General features: G+C 36.0%; 1 protein-coding gene across 2 annotated transcripts in view; it reads left to right on the top strand.

The window, feature by feature from the left end:
* The window catches only part of MDN1 (midasin AAA ATPase 1), a 148157-nt gene that overhangs the window by 84441 nt on the left and 47811 nt on the right, over window positions 1-15905 (top strand). For both annotated transcript variants that reach the window (XM_063096091.1, XM_063096090.1), the window contains 14 exons: window positions 266-474; window positions 922-1070; window positions 1457-1668; window positions 1980-2200; window positions 3056-3169; window positions 4933-5065; window positions 6131-6246; window positions 7111-7244; window positions 10598-10755; window positions 10967-11087; window positions 11497-11707; window positions 12446-12677; window positions 13017-13143; window positions 14008-14178. In XM_063096091.1, the coding sequence (XP_062952161.1) occupies window positions 266-474; window positions 922-1070; window positions 1457-1668; window positions 1980-2200; window positions 3056-3169; window positions 4933-5065; window positions 6131-6246; window positions 7111-7244; window positions 10598-10755; window positions 10967-11087; window positions 11497-11707; window positions 12446-12677; window positions 13017-13143; window positions 14008-14178 (2308 nt within the window). The remainder of the gene's footprint in view (window positions 1-265; window positions 475-921; window positions 1071-1456; window positions 1669-1979; window positions 2201-3055; window positions 3170-4932; window positions 5066-6130; window positions 6247-7110; window positions 7245-10597; window positions 10756-10966; window positions 11088-11496; window positions 11708-12445; window positions 12678-13016; window positions 13144-14007; window positions 14179-15905) is intronic.

The following is a 15905-nucleotide window of genomic DNA, read 5'->3' as shown; positions in this document are numbered from 1 at the left end:
AGTTCTCAGCACTAAAGGTATGCCAATATACAGTACATTGTTCCTTAGAGAAGTAGGGAAACCGATTTGCTGTTTTAGTGTGTGTTGGAAGTAGAAGGTAGAATGCAGGTGATCATAGCACACTCTGAGTTAGCAGTGTCTGCTTGGATGAACTTCCTGAAGATGAACCACATATGATTTGGCCTCACCGATTGTTGCTGAGCTATGCCATTGGTTACACTGGGACTTAAAATATTTTTTTTTCTTTGAATTGCTTTTTCACTAGGCTTTTTCTCTCAATGGATCCTGTTCATGGAGAAATATCCCGAGCTATGAGGAATCGTGGACTTGAAATCTACATTTCAGGAGAAGGAGATGAGAGCATCCCAGACAATCTTGATTTGAAAGTTCTGCTGCACAGCCTTGGGTTGGTGGGTGAAAGTGTGTGTGACATCCTCTTGTCTCTACACACAGAGACCCAAAGCACCGTTGTAGGTGAGGTGCTTGACTTTAGGGCCTCTGCTCAGTTTTATTCCTGTAGAAATTCATGTTATTCCATTGGATTGGTCTAGGAGCTCTTACGTTTAGTATACATAGAAAGAGAAATGACCAGGAAACCCTCTTAAAAATGTAGAGGGCCAGACACACCAAGAGAGTGGGTTCCGCTGGTCAGGGTGGGGCATAGGAATCAGTATTTTAAAGAAGCTTCCCAGGTAATTCAAATGCATGCAGTCAGAGCATTTTGAGTAATATACTGCTTTAGGCACCGAGATTCATGAAGTTTGCCTGTTATAGGAGGTAGAATATGATTGTTCCCTCAAGTCCATTGTGTCCTTGGGTGGGGTGAGTGGAAGGAGGTTTGATGTGAACACATAATTTATCCATTTTCATCAAAGATTTTGAAGAATCTATCTCTCATACATGACTATTTTTTCTTTATAGGTTCTCCAACATCTTCTGTGTCAGTTCTGATTCAGACAGCCATACTCATTGTCCAGTTCCTGCAGCGAGGGCTGAGTTTAGACAGAGCCTTTTCTGAAGCATGCTGGGAAGTGTATGTCCGCTCGCAGCATTCACCTGCAAACCAGAAGGTACTATGAAGTGCTCCAGACTGCTTTCTTAGTTGTCTACATTATTGAGTAGGTGGAAATTATTTTTATAGATGGCAACTTTAATGACCTGAGAGAGTTGGCCACTGCAGTTTTGCTTTAATAGAGATCTGGTGTCCAGGTGCTTTTTTGGAAAATAGCTTAAATGTAAATATTTCTTTCTTGAAATTTATCCTCAGGAAAAATAGAATTTAACTTGTGGTGTTATACATTGTAGACTGTGTATGAGAGATGTGAGATGTCACATGGATCCTGGAAAGCTATTATTATTCTGCTAGTTTTTTGGGTTTTTTTTTTTTTTTTTTTTTTTTTGGTAATAGCAGTCGTGTGTTAATGTCTATGTATTACGTGTTTTTATTTCCTACCAGCTTGCACAAGCTTTAGTGGAGAAACATGTTTCTTCTCTGCAAGCACATGAAACCTGGGGAAACTCCATTTTTGCCATGGGACTATGGCCAGATTCTGTGCCCTCAGCTCTCTTTGCTACTGAAGATTCTCACCTTTCTATAGTCCGAAGAGATGGACAGATCTTAGCATATTGCCTCAACAGGATGAGCATGAAAACCAGCAGCTGGGCAAGGTCAGTGGAGACTTCAGCTTGTATGTCTCTGGCTTCTTGGCTGGCTTTTGCTGATAATGGTTAGGGCACAACATATTCAACCAGAACGTTATGTGGCTATTTAATGTCCAGCTGTCATAGTTTTATTGTTCATTGTGATGTTACTCCCTATTATTTATTAGGTGAATGTTTTAATTATCTTCCTTTGTGGAAGACTTATCTTTCCCCCTTTACCTCTGATCCAGTATTTGTAAAATAATTTTCTTGGTTCTTTGAAATGTGAAATAAAAGGTTATTCTAGCACTAACCTAGCCCATTCCAATGAATTTTAGGAGTCAGCCTCTTAACTTGCAAGATTTAGAGAAAATTATGCTGTCCTCCAACCCTGAGAACCTGAAATTCAGTGCAGTTGAAATGGATACTTACTGGATTGATGAACCAGATGTTTTGGCCATGGCTGTTAAATTGCTTATAGAAAGAGCAACCAATCAGGATTGGATGTTGAGAGTTAAGTGGCTTTATCATTTAGCCAAGAACATTCCTCAGGGACTTGGTGAGTAGAAAAGCTTAATCTAGCTAATTTTAATGAGGGGTTTATATACACTTATTCTATTTAAGTGCCTCAGCAGCTGTGTTATTCTGTGACTACAGTGTTAAAATTACAACTGCGAGATCTCTTAGCAAGAAATTTGTGACCTAGCATTACTGTTTTTGTAGCTGTTAAAAAAGTGAAGAGCAGGTCTGCCCTGGGATGATTCATAAGATAAATTTTGTTACCATGCAGTCTGTAGCATTTCAGGATCTTTCTACCTTTCTGTCAAATTCAAAAGGAAAATGTACTATATGTTATGACACTTTTTAGTTTTGAGCATCTGCTTCTTTGCTGTATTGCTGCTGTACAACCATTCTGTCTGGCGAAAGTGTTACTTTTGATAAATCCATTTCCCCTAAAAGTGCATAAGATTCTACATCTTATCTTAATTCCAGTCCTCCAAGTTGTCACACATACTTTCTTTGTACTTTTTTAATTCTAAGGGGAAAAACAACAGTAACAACATTGCCTGGATTATAGAGTATAGGGACACTGGAATTTGTTGGTAGAAATTTTTACTAATGTAATTGAGTCTACATGAGACCTTCTACTCCATGAGAACGTATAGATAAACCAGTGAAGGCCTATATTATTCTTGACACATGTGGTGATCTCTCTACTACAGAGGATTTATATAAATATTTTTATCTGCACTAGAATTTAGTCTCTTGGTTGTACTAGCCACCTTTCAAGTGCTCATATGTGAGTGGTGGTTACTCTTTCTGACAGTGCAGCTACAAAACATTTTCATTATTTGCAGAACATTCAGTTGAACAGCACAGCTGTAGAATCTAACATTTGCTGCTTCTTCCACAGAGTCAGTACAGATTCACTTGGAAGCCGGTGCTGCATCTCTTAGGAATTTTTACTCAAATTCTCTCTCAGCTGGTGTCAGTAATGTCTTCAAAATATTACAACCAAATATAACAGGTATGCACCTGCTTTTGATTTCTGGCTCTCATCACTGTTTCAGAAACTTGTCCATTGAATTTATGGGAAGAAGACCTGTCAGAGCTCCCACTGTAACTATTTTTTGGAAGGCTCAGGCGATGCAAATTCAAATTCTGCTTCTTGGTTTGAAACTATCCATTTATCCTCTAGCTTCTGAAGGAGGCCGGTGATGCACAATGTGGTAGAAATAACCTAGGAGTTGGAAGACTGGGCTCTGGCCCCAACCCCGCCACAGACTGGCTTCTCTTTTTTTTAATTCATCATTCACTGTCTCTTCCTGTGTTTGAAGACTGGGGGAAATTAAGCTTTTATTTCTCTGAGGTCCCTTCTACTTATAACATTCTGTTGTTTACCCATAGTGTTAATTGGAAGAGTGTTAAATGATGAGATATTTGACTTGAAGGGAAAGCAACAGAGGATCAGTTACTTTAGAAAGTATAAAACCTTAATGATAAATGTTATAAAGTTTTAATGCAAAGTTATAAAACCATAATAATAAAGTAAGTAGACACCTGAGCTGTCTAATCAGATAAAGTATTCAAGATTTCTTTTTTTAATAAGGAGTGAGAGAACAGACTTGTTTACTGGGACACAATAATATAAATTATTATGGTTGAACATAAGCATTAATGAGGAAAATAAGAGCATTCTCACAAAGCCAGATTTTTATTTTCCCACCTCTAACTTCATTTGATGTTGACCAAAATATACCATTAGCCATTTGGTTTGGGAAAAAAAGTATGCCGTGATACTTTTGTACTAAACCAATTATCTCTGTACAGTAAAAGTAACGTAGTGAAGGTTTGGGAAGAAATTGAAAAATAGAGAAAATTACTGAAGTAGTCACGTATGGCTGAACTGAATCATGGCTTTCCAATTATGAAAAGATGGTAGTATTTAGGAACATGGTTATAGAATACAGTAGCATGTTCCTTTTTCAGCAGACACTGCTTGTCCTCTCTTGGAACATATTCATTTTAACTTAATTTTCTTTTTCACTTCTGTAGCTGTGTGTCAGTCTTACTGGGCTTTGGAATATGGTTTCCCTCCTTAGTGTACCTTGCTCTTCATAATATGTCCTTGGTAGTCTACTGCAGGATAGAAGCTTTTAAAACTTACAGTGCTCCACTGAACCATCCTGTCAGCCACCTTCAAATTAAATTTTTTGTTTCTTGCCTCCTTCCCTTGAGTTTTCACCACCTCTGGAGAGTGCCAGATCTGCACCAAGTTGAAGCCAAAGGACCGTGAGGCAACAGCGGCAGCAACCACACTCTAAGATTGTAGAGAAATTGTTTTTAAGTGAAATAATATTGGGTTGTTTTTCTTATTGAAAGCAAATAATAACATGTAGTCATTCATTTTCTGCCATGTAAATTACTTTTTTTGTGGCTAATGGTGACAGATGGGGTAACTAAGCTCATGCATTCTTTTCAGACCAGTAGTGGGATCTGAGGAAGTGACTTCTAGCAGGGACCGTTTATGTTCTAACAGGGATTACCTTTACATCCTACAGTGGGATGAATTTTCAGAACTTGTAGATATTTTGCATTTGGAAAAAAATAGCGTAAAAGCCATTAAACCCTGTTTTTCTAGTATCATGGGCTGAAACCCACAGCATTTCCCTCTTCCCCATCAGGACTCGGTGTGATCAAAGTAAAGCAATGAAAATTTCAGCTGAAACCTGCCAGGCGAAGGGTTTAACTTCAAAGTTCTATTTTTTTGTTGTTTTGTTTTAAAACTAGATGAACTTGTGATCCCTCTAGACCCCCGATGGAATATTCAGGCTTTGGACATCATTAGAAATTCGGTGGACTTTGACCCTCAAACAGACCAGCCCGAGCAGCTCTTTGCTCTTTTAGAATCAGTTGCAAACAAGTAGGTGAAGCCTGCTGATCTGGGCACTCTTTTCCTCACCGCCCTCACAGATTTTACCTTTCCTAAGACTCTGTCAAATGTAGATTATGTGTGTTTAGTTTTGTGAACCCTGGAAGTGGTGGGGTGTTAGGCATGATTGCCTTCAATCTTAGCATTACTAGTGGGATTTATTATTTTAAAGTTAACCCTTCATCATAGGGTAGTCGTGTTTCTACTGTTTTCTGTTTGTGATTCCCAGCAGCTGCTCCATGTTTACCTACTCATTCTCTCATATGTCCTTTTCCTTAGCCTCCTGTCTGTCCAAATCATTTCCCATTTTCAAATGTTGGGGACATATAGCACTGGCATACTTAGGTACACACTCACATATAAATTTACACAATTGCCATATGAGCTGATCTTTCCCCATTCTTTACTATCATGGCCAGTAGAATTTTTTAAATGGAGAGTTGGCCGGTTAGCTCTGTTGGTTAGAGTGTGGTGCTGATGACACCAAGTTCCAGGGTTCAATCCCCATACCGGCCAACGAAAGAAAGAAAGCATTTCATTCAGAATTTTTTAATTGGCCACTTGTGCAACAAATTACAAAAAAATAATTTTATAATTGAATTAAAATGTCCATTACAGAAAAGTACACTAATAATGTGTATGTGATTTTGATGAGTTTTCACAAAGTGAACTCATGAATGTGGTGTGTACTAGCACCTCAGAGGCTACCTTGCGTGTGCCACCCTCTTCCCACCCATAAGCTTCTTAGAACACAGATAAATTTAAGGTTCTATTAATTCTTTGGCCAGTTTGAAGAGTTCACAGTGCATGTTGTCAGATCATGGCAGGGTAATGGAGCAAGACCCAGCTTTCTCCACCCATCTGTCCACTTCCCCTCACCTAGTAGTCACCACTTTCACCTCCATCTCTCTAGTCCAGAATTTGCAAGGAGGAGAGGAATGGCAGAGTGAAGGAGATTGATGTTCCAAATGTTCCCAGGATTCAGCACATAGAGGATAAGATTAAAAAGTATTATTAACCAGTAACAATTTGTTAAATTTTTAAATTTCTTTCCAGGACAATCATATATCTTGACCGGGAAAAACGTATTTTTACTGAAGCAAATTTGGTTTCTGGTGGTGGCAAAAAGTTAAGAAATAGTGTTTTGAGAACATCCTTTGAATTCCATAAAGGTAAGAACATTTACCTTCTATATTCTTCAGTTAAGCATTTGACTGCATAATGTTGTTGAAGCTGAAATTCATATTCAGCAGCGGCTGCTGTTTTACCGATTCTTTTTGATCTGCTGGCCTAATTTTAAACGTTTCCTTGTTCCAAAGTAATGACTAATATTTACTGAGCACTTAATCTGTAGCTAAGTGTTTTTACATGTTCTTGGTTTCCTTCACTTTTTGCAGTGATCTTTCTGATGAGGTAGGTCCCCATGTTATGAACCAGGAAAGGGAGACACGGAAATGCTCAAGGTCACATCTCTAGCAAGTAGCAGAGCTAGAACTTGAAAACTAGGTCTGTTGGCTTAAAAAGTACACATGTATAAGCATTTGTTAATAGGAAGGGAGCATTTCTTCCTCTTTCCTTTATTTATTTTTTTTTTTTTCCTTTATTTTTTTAAATTGAAAATATAACTGTGTGTTGGAAAAAATTCAAACTATAAAGAAGTGTAAAAATTGAAAAAATTCCTTGCAGCAGCTACTGCTAGTAGTAGTTTCATTTATGTCTTTTCATATCTGTTTGTGTTAACTATCCATCAAAACATAGATACTTAGTTTCCATTTTGTATGTAAATACTGGTATAAATATGCATTTAGCTTTGATTTGCATTTTTCAGTAGGACATTATTCATATCTATAGGTTTACATGGCTCATTCACTAAATTTAAAAGTAGGCACAGAACTTGCTTTTGATTTTGACCTTTCAAAACTAACCTTTATCCTGGGGATAACATTAAATTCTAGATTACAGTTTCTTTTGAAAATGTCCAGAGATTAACTTAACTCTGATGGAATGTTCTTGTTTTATTTATGTCAACTCTTAAGATCCAGAGAGCTATCATAGCCTGCCTCATGAAATTGTGGTCAATCTTGCTGCATTTTTTGAACTTTGTGATGCACTAATCCTGCTCTGGGTACAGTCCTCCCAGGGGACGGTGTCTGATGCCCATGTCAGTGAGGTGAGGAAATGCACCTGTTTTTATTTTAAACAACAAGATTTGTCTGAGCACAAAGATTGTTAGTGGTAAGATTAACTTTAATTTTATTATATGTTGAATGTTATTTGAGAAATTTAACTGTTCTTAATAGTTTTAAATACATTTGGCTGTCCATGTCTGTGGGTTCCACGGCTGCAAATTCAACCAGTGGTGGATGGGAAATATTCAAGAAAAAAAATTAAACAACAACAATAAAATATAGTATAACAACTATTTACATAGCACTTACATTGAAGTGGGTATAATAAGTAATCTAGAGATGATTAAAGGTATACAGGAGGATGTGCATAGGTTATATGCAAATACTATTCTGTTTTGTGTAAGAGTTTTGAGCATCCACAGTTTTTGGTATCCTAGGGGGTGCTGGAACCAATCCTCTGGGACAACCATATACATACACATATTTTAAGGTTTTGGAGGTGTAATTGACATAAACTGCGTATATTTAAAGTATATAATTTGGTGTTTTGACATGTATACATACACCTGTGAAACCATTCCCACAATGAAGATAGTGAACATATTCATCATTTCCATAAGTTTCCTTATGCCCTTTTTGTATTTTCTTCCTTTCTTCTGTCCCTACCCCTGATCAAGTAGCCTTTAATCTGATTTCTGTTACTGTAGATCAGTGGAATTTTGTATAAGTGGAATGATACAGTGTATATTCTTTTTTGTCTGGCCTCTTCACTCAGCATAGTTATTTTGAGGTGCAGCCATGTGGTTTTGTGTATCAATAGTTCATTCCTTTTTATTGCTAAATAATATTTCATTGTATGAATGCACTACAATTTTTTTTAATCAATTCACCTGTTGATGGATATTTGGATTTTAACAGTTATATTTTAATTCACTTAAATCCTTAGACATACTGTCACATATGGGTTAAATGGAGTTTTGAATCCAGACTATTCTAGTAAGACTGTTAAAAAACAGTAGCAGGTCTTAAACTTTTTGGTCTCAGGAGCCCTATATAATCTTAAAAGTTATCAAAGACCCTAAAGAGCTTTTTAAAAAACATCTATAAATATTTCCCATATTAGGAACTAATTAATTAAGAAATATAAAAAATACTTATGTTTGTTTAAAAATACATTAGCAGGGCCGAGCCCGTGGCGCACTTGGTAGAGTGCTGCGCTGGGAGCGCGGCGACGCTCCCGCCGCGGGTTCGGATCCTATATAGGACTGACCGGTGCACTCACTGGCTGAGTGCCGGTCACGACAAAAAAAAAAAAAAAAAAAAAAAAAATACATTAGCAAACCCATTTCATATTAATATGAATAGTATTTTTAATTAAAAATAGCTGTTTTCCAAAATAAAAATTAACGAAAATAGTGGAACTGGTTTACATTATTTGCAAGTCTCTTTAACGTCTGGCTTAAGAATGCAGCTGGATTTTCACATCTGCTTCTGCATTCAGTCTCTTGTAGTATATTGGTTGGGTTGGAGTTCGTGAAGAAAAACTGGCCTCCTCCTCCTCCTGCTTAACTCGCAGTTGGAAAAGGAAGGAATATCTTAATAGCTATTTTATATAATTGTGAATATTCTTCTTTGAGAGCACACCACAAACTTGACAAGTAGCTTTGTAAAAGTTACTTGCAATGTGTAATCTAAAAAAATTTCACTGAACTTATCATGCATTAAAATCCAATGGTCTAGTTAGCACTTTGGATGGACTTTTACCCTCTTGTGAGTTTGTAGTGAATGCACTGGTAATTTGGAAAATACTGTTTACCAAGTTGGCAAATTTCATCCTTCAGTATAAATACATAAATAAAAAGTTATGCTTGTGAAAAATCACTACAAATCTCATCAGAAAAAAAAAATTTGAAATACTGGGGAGTTGTTAAGCTCTTGGTTTTTCAAAATTCTAGATTTTGCTTAAATGCTCAAATTTTATCATCAGCAACAGATATTCTTAATTGTTTTTCTTGAAGTGACAGGTTCACGTCATTCATTTCTGATACAGTGTTTGCCAAATACCCAAACAGTTTGTCTGTTAGTCCTTTTTTTGTACCATTAATGTAAATGCCAAGGGAGTAAAAAATGCAAATAACAAGATATTATTATGAAAATAGCTTTGACCTCATGGAACTCCTGAAGGTAACCACTAATCTAGAGACTACTATAAACATATATTATTCAAAGAATAGTGTTGGAGACTCACGTTACCTAATATGCATTATAAAGCTACATTAATCAAAGCTTTATGGTATTGTCTAAAGATAGACATATAGACTAATGAAACAAAAAAATAAAATTCACAAATAGAGCCTCCATACATATGGTCAGTTGGTTTTTGTTTGTTCTGTTTTGGGGTTTTTTGGCCAAATATGCAAAGGTAATTTAATGGACAAAAATAGTCTATTCAACAGAATAACTCGATGTTCATATAAAGTAAAAATGAGCCTTTACCTCTACCTCACATTATGTACAAGTTACCACAGAATAGACAAGACCTCAATATAAAAGCTGAAACTATGAACCATTTAAAAGAAAACATAGGAGAAAGTCTTTACAGTCTAAGGATAGGCAAAGATTTTTTAGGCTTCTTCATAAAAGAAAAAAATTGATAAATTAGATTTCATCAAAATTAAAAATTTCTGTTCTTCTTTACAATTACCTTTAAGAAAATGAATACACAGGGCTGGCCTGCTTGCTCAGTTGGTTAGAGCATAGTGTTGATAACATCAAGGTCAAGGGTTTGGATCCCTGAACCAGCCAGCTGCCTGTAAAAAAAAGAGAAAGTGAAAACACTGGGAGAAACTTTATAAAGCACACACAAATTATACAAATTAGCTAATAATGAAAAAACAACCCAAGTTTCAAGAAGAGCAAGAGATTTGAATAGATGCATCCCGCAAATTATATGAATGCCCAGTAAGAACTTGAAAACTTGCAACATCATAAGTTATCGAGGAAATGTAAATTGAAACCACTCCCCCAAATAGCAACAATTAAAATCACTAACAATAGTAAGTATGAGCAGGAAATGGAACAACTGGAACTCTCCTGTACTGCTGGTTAGAATACAAAATAGTGCAGCTGCTTTGTGAGACAGTTGGCAGTTTCTTTAAAAATTACTTTACTGTATAATCCAGTAATGCCATTTTCTCTAAAATAATGGCTTTGTACTTCAAGTACTGGAAGAAAAGATCTTTTCCTTCTCTGTCTGCCTTAATGTTCCAATGAATATTCCATTCTAATCTTAGACCTTTCGTGTATGTATACTGATTATTGATTAACAGTTGAAGTCCATGTGTGTGTTTTACCAGGAGATGTTTTGAGCAGTCTTCATTTACTTTGTTTTTAGATCTTAGGTTCTGTGCGGTGGCGGGACCGGTTTTGGAGTGTGGCTGACACAGTAAAAGTAGATGCCCCTGGTCTGGCCCTCCTTGCACTCCATTGGCACTGGGTTTTAAAATGTTTGGTCCATCGGATCCCCCAACTCCTGATGAATCATGAAGACAAGTAAGACTCATGCTTAGAGGAATAATGTCAATATCTACAGTATAGATGATGTTAAAGATAAGAGGGTTTGGAATTGAAGCTTTTTCTGCTTTATTTTGGTTCATTTCTTTGACATATTGGTGAGTGTAAATAAAATATAAAATGTAAATGACTTACTATCCAGCATTTCCCCTTTTCTTTATTTCCCTTCTGCCCTTTTTCTCCTTTAAAGATATTACAAAGAGGTTCAGACCATCTCAGAACATATTCATAATTGTCTGGGAAGCCCAACTGGTGGCTTCATTGGCATAAAGAAGTTGCAGAAGTTCCTGGGACGACCATTTCCTTTTAAGGTACACCTGGAAACATGTAGTAGATAAAAAGATTTGAGGACTTCTTCTGAAGTTCTGAAACTTGGAAACTGACATTCAATTAGAATCTTTAATCTTTGTCTGTAAATATTAAAGATTAAATCTTAATCTTTGTCTGCAAACATTAACTCTTAAATATGTTATGAATATTGTTAACTGATTTGTTGATTGTTATCATTTTACTTACTCCTGAGCCTTAGCTGGGTGGTATTTTAAATTTGTTACTGTAAAATCTCCTGAGAGCAACAGGAGTAAACAAACCCTATGTTTTCTAGAAGCATTAAGAAAATATCTTAAATTTCTTCTCAGACATGTATAGGCTGCTAAAAAGAATCACATTTCTTCTCTATAGTAGATTGATAGTAGGATCTCTTGGGTTTTATTGTTTCAGGACAAGCTGGTGGTGGAGTGTTTTTTGCAATTGAAAGTGCTTAACAAAGCCCTTGGCATCAGGGAGTGGATGCCTGCTGTTGGGGAAAGTGGGTGGCAGGAAGACATTAATCGTCTTAAAGTGGTTGCTTCTGAGTGGACATTAAAGAAAAATCTCCTGCAGGCCCGGGGATTGATCCTCAGAGCTAATATTCTGGAAGATGTCAACCTAGGTAATATATTGTGGTGGTTGGATGGGTGACAAATGCACTGAGAGCATCTTCTTTCCTCCTGTCAATAAGTTTTCCCTCCAATTTTTTCTTTTTCGGTATAATATAATTACCATTAAATAAGTGGCAGGCATTGGGCTAAACTTTACGTACATTGTTTAATTCCATCATTAGAATTGTGCAGGTATTAATATCATTTAGCAGATTAGAACTTAAAGCTTGGGTGAAGCAATTTAACTCTGGGCACACAGTTGACCGTTGGGAATCTAGAGCTTGTACTCTTTTTTTTTTTTAAGTTTATTTATCTATCTATCTATCTATCTATCTATTTATTTATTAATTATTATTATTATCTTTACTTTCTATGATGTTGTGGATCAGTTGGGTGAAAGGAGGAGAGGGGAAAGGGGAAGGAAATAGGGTGGGAGAAGGAGGAAGGAGTAGGGGTGGGGTTGAGGCCTGTGGTACCCACCTCATTCCTGTGTGGGAGACCAGGGGGCTTGCAGAGGAGGCTTGGTCATTCCTGGGCTGGGTGCAGATGTCAGAGGAGTGTGTCGGAAGCCATTGCTCCACCACCACTCCAGCACAGGAGCCCAGGGCACTTCCTGAGGCAGCTGGGTAGTCATCACTGGGGTAGTTGTGGGTGTTGGGTGGGCGTGGCCAAGCCCCCCCCCCACCCCATAGATCCTGCATGCTTGACTACTATGCTCTGATACAACTCTTCCCCCCTACCCCCCCCAGGTGACTTGAAGAATCTTGTAAACACTCAGTGTTTAGAACTAAAAGCAAAAGGACTTTCACTCGCTTTTCTGGAGAAAAAGCATGGTGAAGCTTCTTCTGTGGCCCAGCCAGACTTTACCTCCTTAATCCAACTCACCAGGAGTGTTCAGTTGTGGCCTGCAATGGAATACCTGGCTATGCTTTGGAAGTACAAAGTGATAGCTGATTTTATGACACAGGCTTGTCTGAGAAGGTAAACCAATCTTTCAGTTCTTTTCTTTGAGGGAAATTGTTTTCTTGTTAGATTATTCTCTGTATCCTATATGTGTAAACAAAACACAGATTTGTCTGGAGGGAGAATGGTGAAGCAGGGAGTGTGAACTGCCACTTTGGAAAGCCAAAACATCTTGAAGATTCTTTGCCTGTTTTGACTCCACCCCTAAAAGTCACTATGTATTTTTCCAGTAGAGTTGCTCATTTTTAATTAAATGTTACTATGTTACTGTGTGTTCCATCTTCTCTTACATAGCAATTTTCAAGCGGTTCATTGATAGTCCACACTACACCATCTCCCTGTTTATTTTTGGAACAGATCCATCAAGAATCAACAACCCCAGATAGATGAGGATACATGTCATCACATCACATTTTGTCTTAAACACACCCCTGTCGATCCTCAAGAGCTTCTAGACCTTTGGTTCTTGCTGCATCATCAGAAGGTAAAAACCAAAACTAAAAAAGGAAATAAGCTGCTTTACACTATGAGTTGACTAGATTTTCTGGGGTAGACTGGAAGTGGAATATTTTGTGTATTTTATCTCAAAATTTTATGTTGTAAACCCCAGTATTATTTGAATTACCTTTTAAAGGAAAGAATTTTGAGTGTTCTTTTGCAGTAATTATTGTAGGGATATTTCATAACTCTTATCACAGAAATATTCATTTGGTTTCCAGTTGAAGGTGAAAATATAGGTTGAGCATCCCTAATCTGAAAATCTGAAATCTGAAATGCTCCATAATTCAAACTTTTTGAACACCAACATGATGCTCAAAGGAAATGCTCACTGGAGCATTTTGGATTTTCAGATTAGGGTTGCTCAACTGATATACTGCATTTATTCCGAAATCTGAGAAAGCCCCAAATCTGAAACAATTCTTGTTCCAAGTATATGCTTTTTTTAAATGTCCTGTTTCTTCAAAAATATATTGTGAGTGTTTTTACTCTTCATTTAGAATAACAATTGAATGTGAACACTGGTAAACTTTGATTAATACAGTTTCATTAGTACAACCTTAAAATTTTTAAATAATAATGTTTTATTTATCTCTTTTGCTGATGTTATAATTGTGTGAATTGTTTTACTTGTACTTTCTCATATAATTTATAAAAGCAGATCTATCTTAGTTTTATAAAATTATAAACAGGTTATGTGTCTTGACCAAGATGACCAGGGTGGCAGAGAATCAGGAAAATCAGGATTAATACCTTTAGAACCATGTTAGTTTTAGATGGGTCTTATAAGACAGAGACCTAATAATAATCTGATTTATGGAATCTTTCTCAAATATTCTTTTATCTCTAGGTATCTACTGAAGAAATTATTTCTTTGTGGTCTGAGTTATTTAATTCCACATTTATGTCTTTCTGGAGCAGTACTGTGACCACAAATCCAGAGTACTGGCTAACCTGGAACCCTCTGCCCAGTATGCAGGACAGGGACATGTCTAAGTCCCTTTTGGATTACGCATTGAAGGTTTGTTGGCATAAAATAAAAGATGTTTGATGATAGTGGAAAAAAAAATTTCTCAATGAATCAAGAAATAAACATTTATTCCTAAGATAGAGCAGTGACTAAATAGGTGATTGCAATACTTTATTTTCTGCAGGATGTTTATAAGTGTACTATCAAAAAAGGTGTTCCATCTGAAACGATTTGTGAAATTCTGAGTTAAAGTCAAAAGTCTTTTTTTTCTAATTAAAACACTTTTTCTAGTTATAAAATATTTAAATTACAGAAATGTGTATATATAATATAGAATTCATTAGAAATAGTCACTCTTTGCTATGAATATTTCTATTTGCGTATATCTTTATATTAAATACATAAACAAGAATAAGATCACTTTCTTTGTTCACAGAGACATCATGGAAATGTGTACATGTCATTCTAGCTTATTCTTTTTAAGTTCTTCTATTGTACTGATATGCCATAATTTATTTAATCACTTTCTTATGGACAAGTGTTAAGATTTCTTGCTCTTTTCCCCCCTTTCTTTAATATGCATGGCTGCAATGACTATCCTTGTACACATCTCTGTCCATTTGTCTGAATATTTCTGTGAGTTATTAGAATTAGAATTTAACCCTTGAGCAATAATCAGCTACAATGTATATCGACAAAATAAAATTAAAAAAAAAGAAAAAAAGAAAAAATAAATAAATAAATATTCTGAAAAAAAAAAAAAGAATTTAACCCTTGGTCAAAGTGTCAACACATAAAAAACAAATTATAGCTGTTATCAGACTATCTGGGGAAGTGGATTTTGGTTTTTACTTTTTTAAATATGTGAGGAGCTGGTGAAGAGGGAGGTCCTGAAGTCCTGGACAACCACTGGAAGATTTAGGATCAGAGCACAGTTTCACATATTTCTCCGTATGCTTGCCGCAGTAGGTGTTATAGTTCTAATTGTTGGCAGTCATCCAATTTAAAAAAACATTTTAATTTATACTTTGATTACTTAAGATTGAACATCTTTTCATGTATTTATTGATCCTCTTTATTTCTTCTGAATTTTCCAATCATATTCATTGTCCATTTTTTAAAAAATTGGGTTGTTCAGCGTCATTTTATTATAGAAGATCACTTTTATATATTATGGATATTAAACCTTTGCCCAACACATGGTTGAAAGTATGAGATATTTCTAGTTTTCTGTTGTCTCTCAAGTTTGATTGTTTTCTTATAAGTCATATGGTTTTGTTTTCTTTTCTAATATGCCAGTGACTTCTACTTTCTGGCTTTGGTGTTATGCTTTAGAAATTGTCTTCCTTCAGCACTCTTAGAGTTAAAAACCACTTCCTGATAGTTTTTCTTTGTTTTTGTTTTACGTTAAAATCAATTTCACCTGTATATTTTGTTTAATGAGGTGGGGATGTATTTTTTTGTTTGTTTTATACACACAGATCCAAAAACAGTATAATAAGACCATTTTTGACTAACTCATTCTTTTCACTCATTTGAAATGCCACCTTTATCATATAACTTATTCCTACACATGTTCATGGATTTATTTTTGGGCTCTATTCTGTTCTGTTGCGCTGTCAAAATTGATTTCTTTATTGTAAGACATTCCTCAAAGCCTTTAGTATTAAACCTTATGGATCCCCAAAAGTTGGATAGGGTATACAGAGTTTCCTTTTATTTGTATTTGGCCAGCTAACCCTTTGCTGTGGACAGCTATTACTATGTCCTAAGTCTAA

Source organism: Cynocephalus volans, chromosome 5 (genome assembly GCF_027409185.1).
Source record: "Cynocephalus volans isolate mCynVol1 chromosome 5, mCynVol1.pri, whole genome shotgun sequence".
In the NCBI taxonomy this organism is placed as follows: Eukaryota; Metazoa; Chordata; class Mammalia; order Dermoptera; family Cynocephalidae; genus Cynocephalus; species Cynocephalus volans.
The sequence above is the reverse complement of the archived record's forward strand: the minus strand, read 5'-3'. Positions and strand labels throughout refer to the sequence as shown.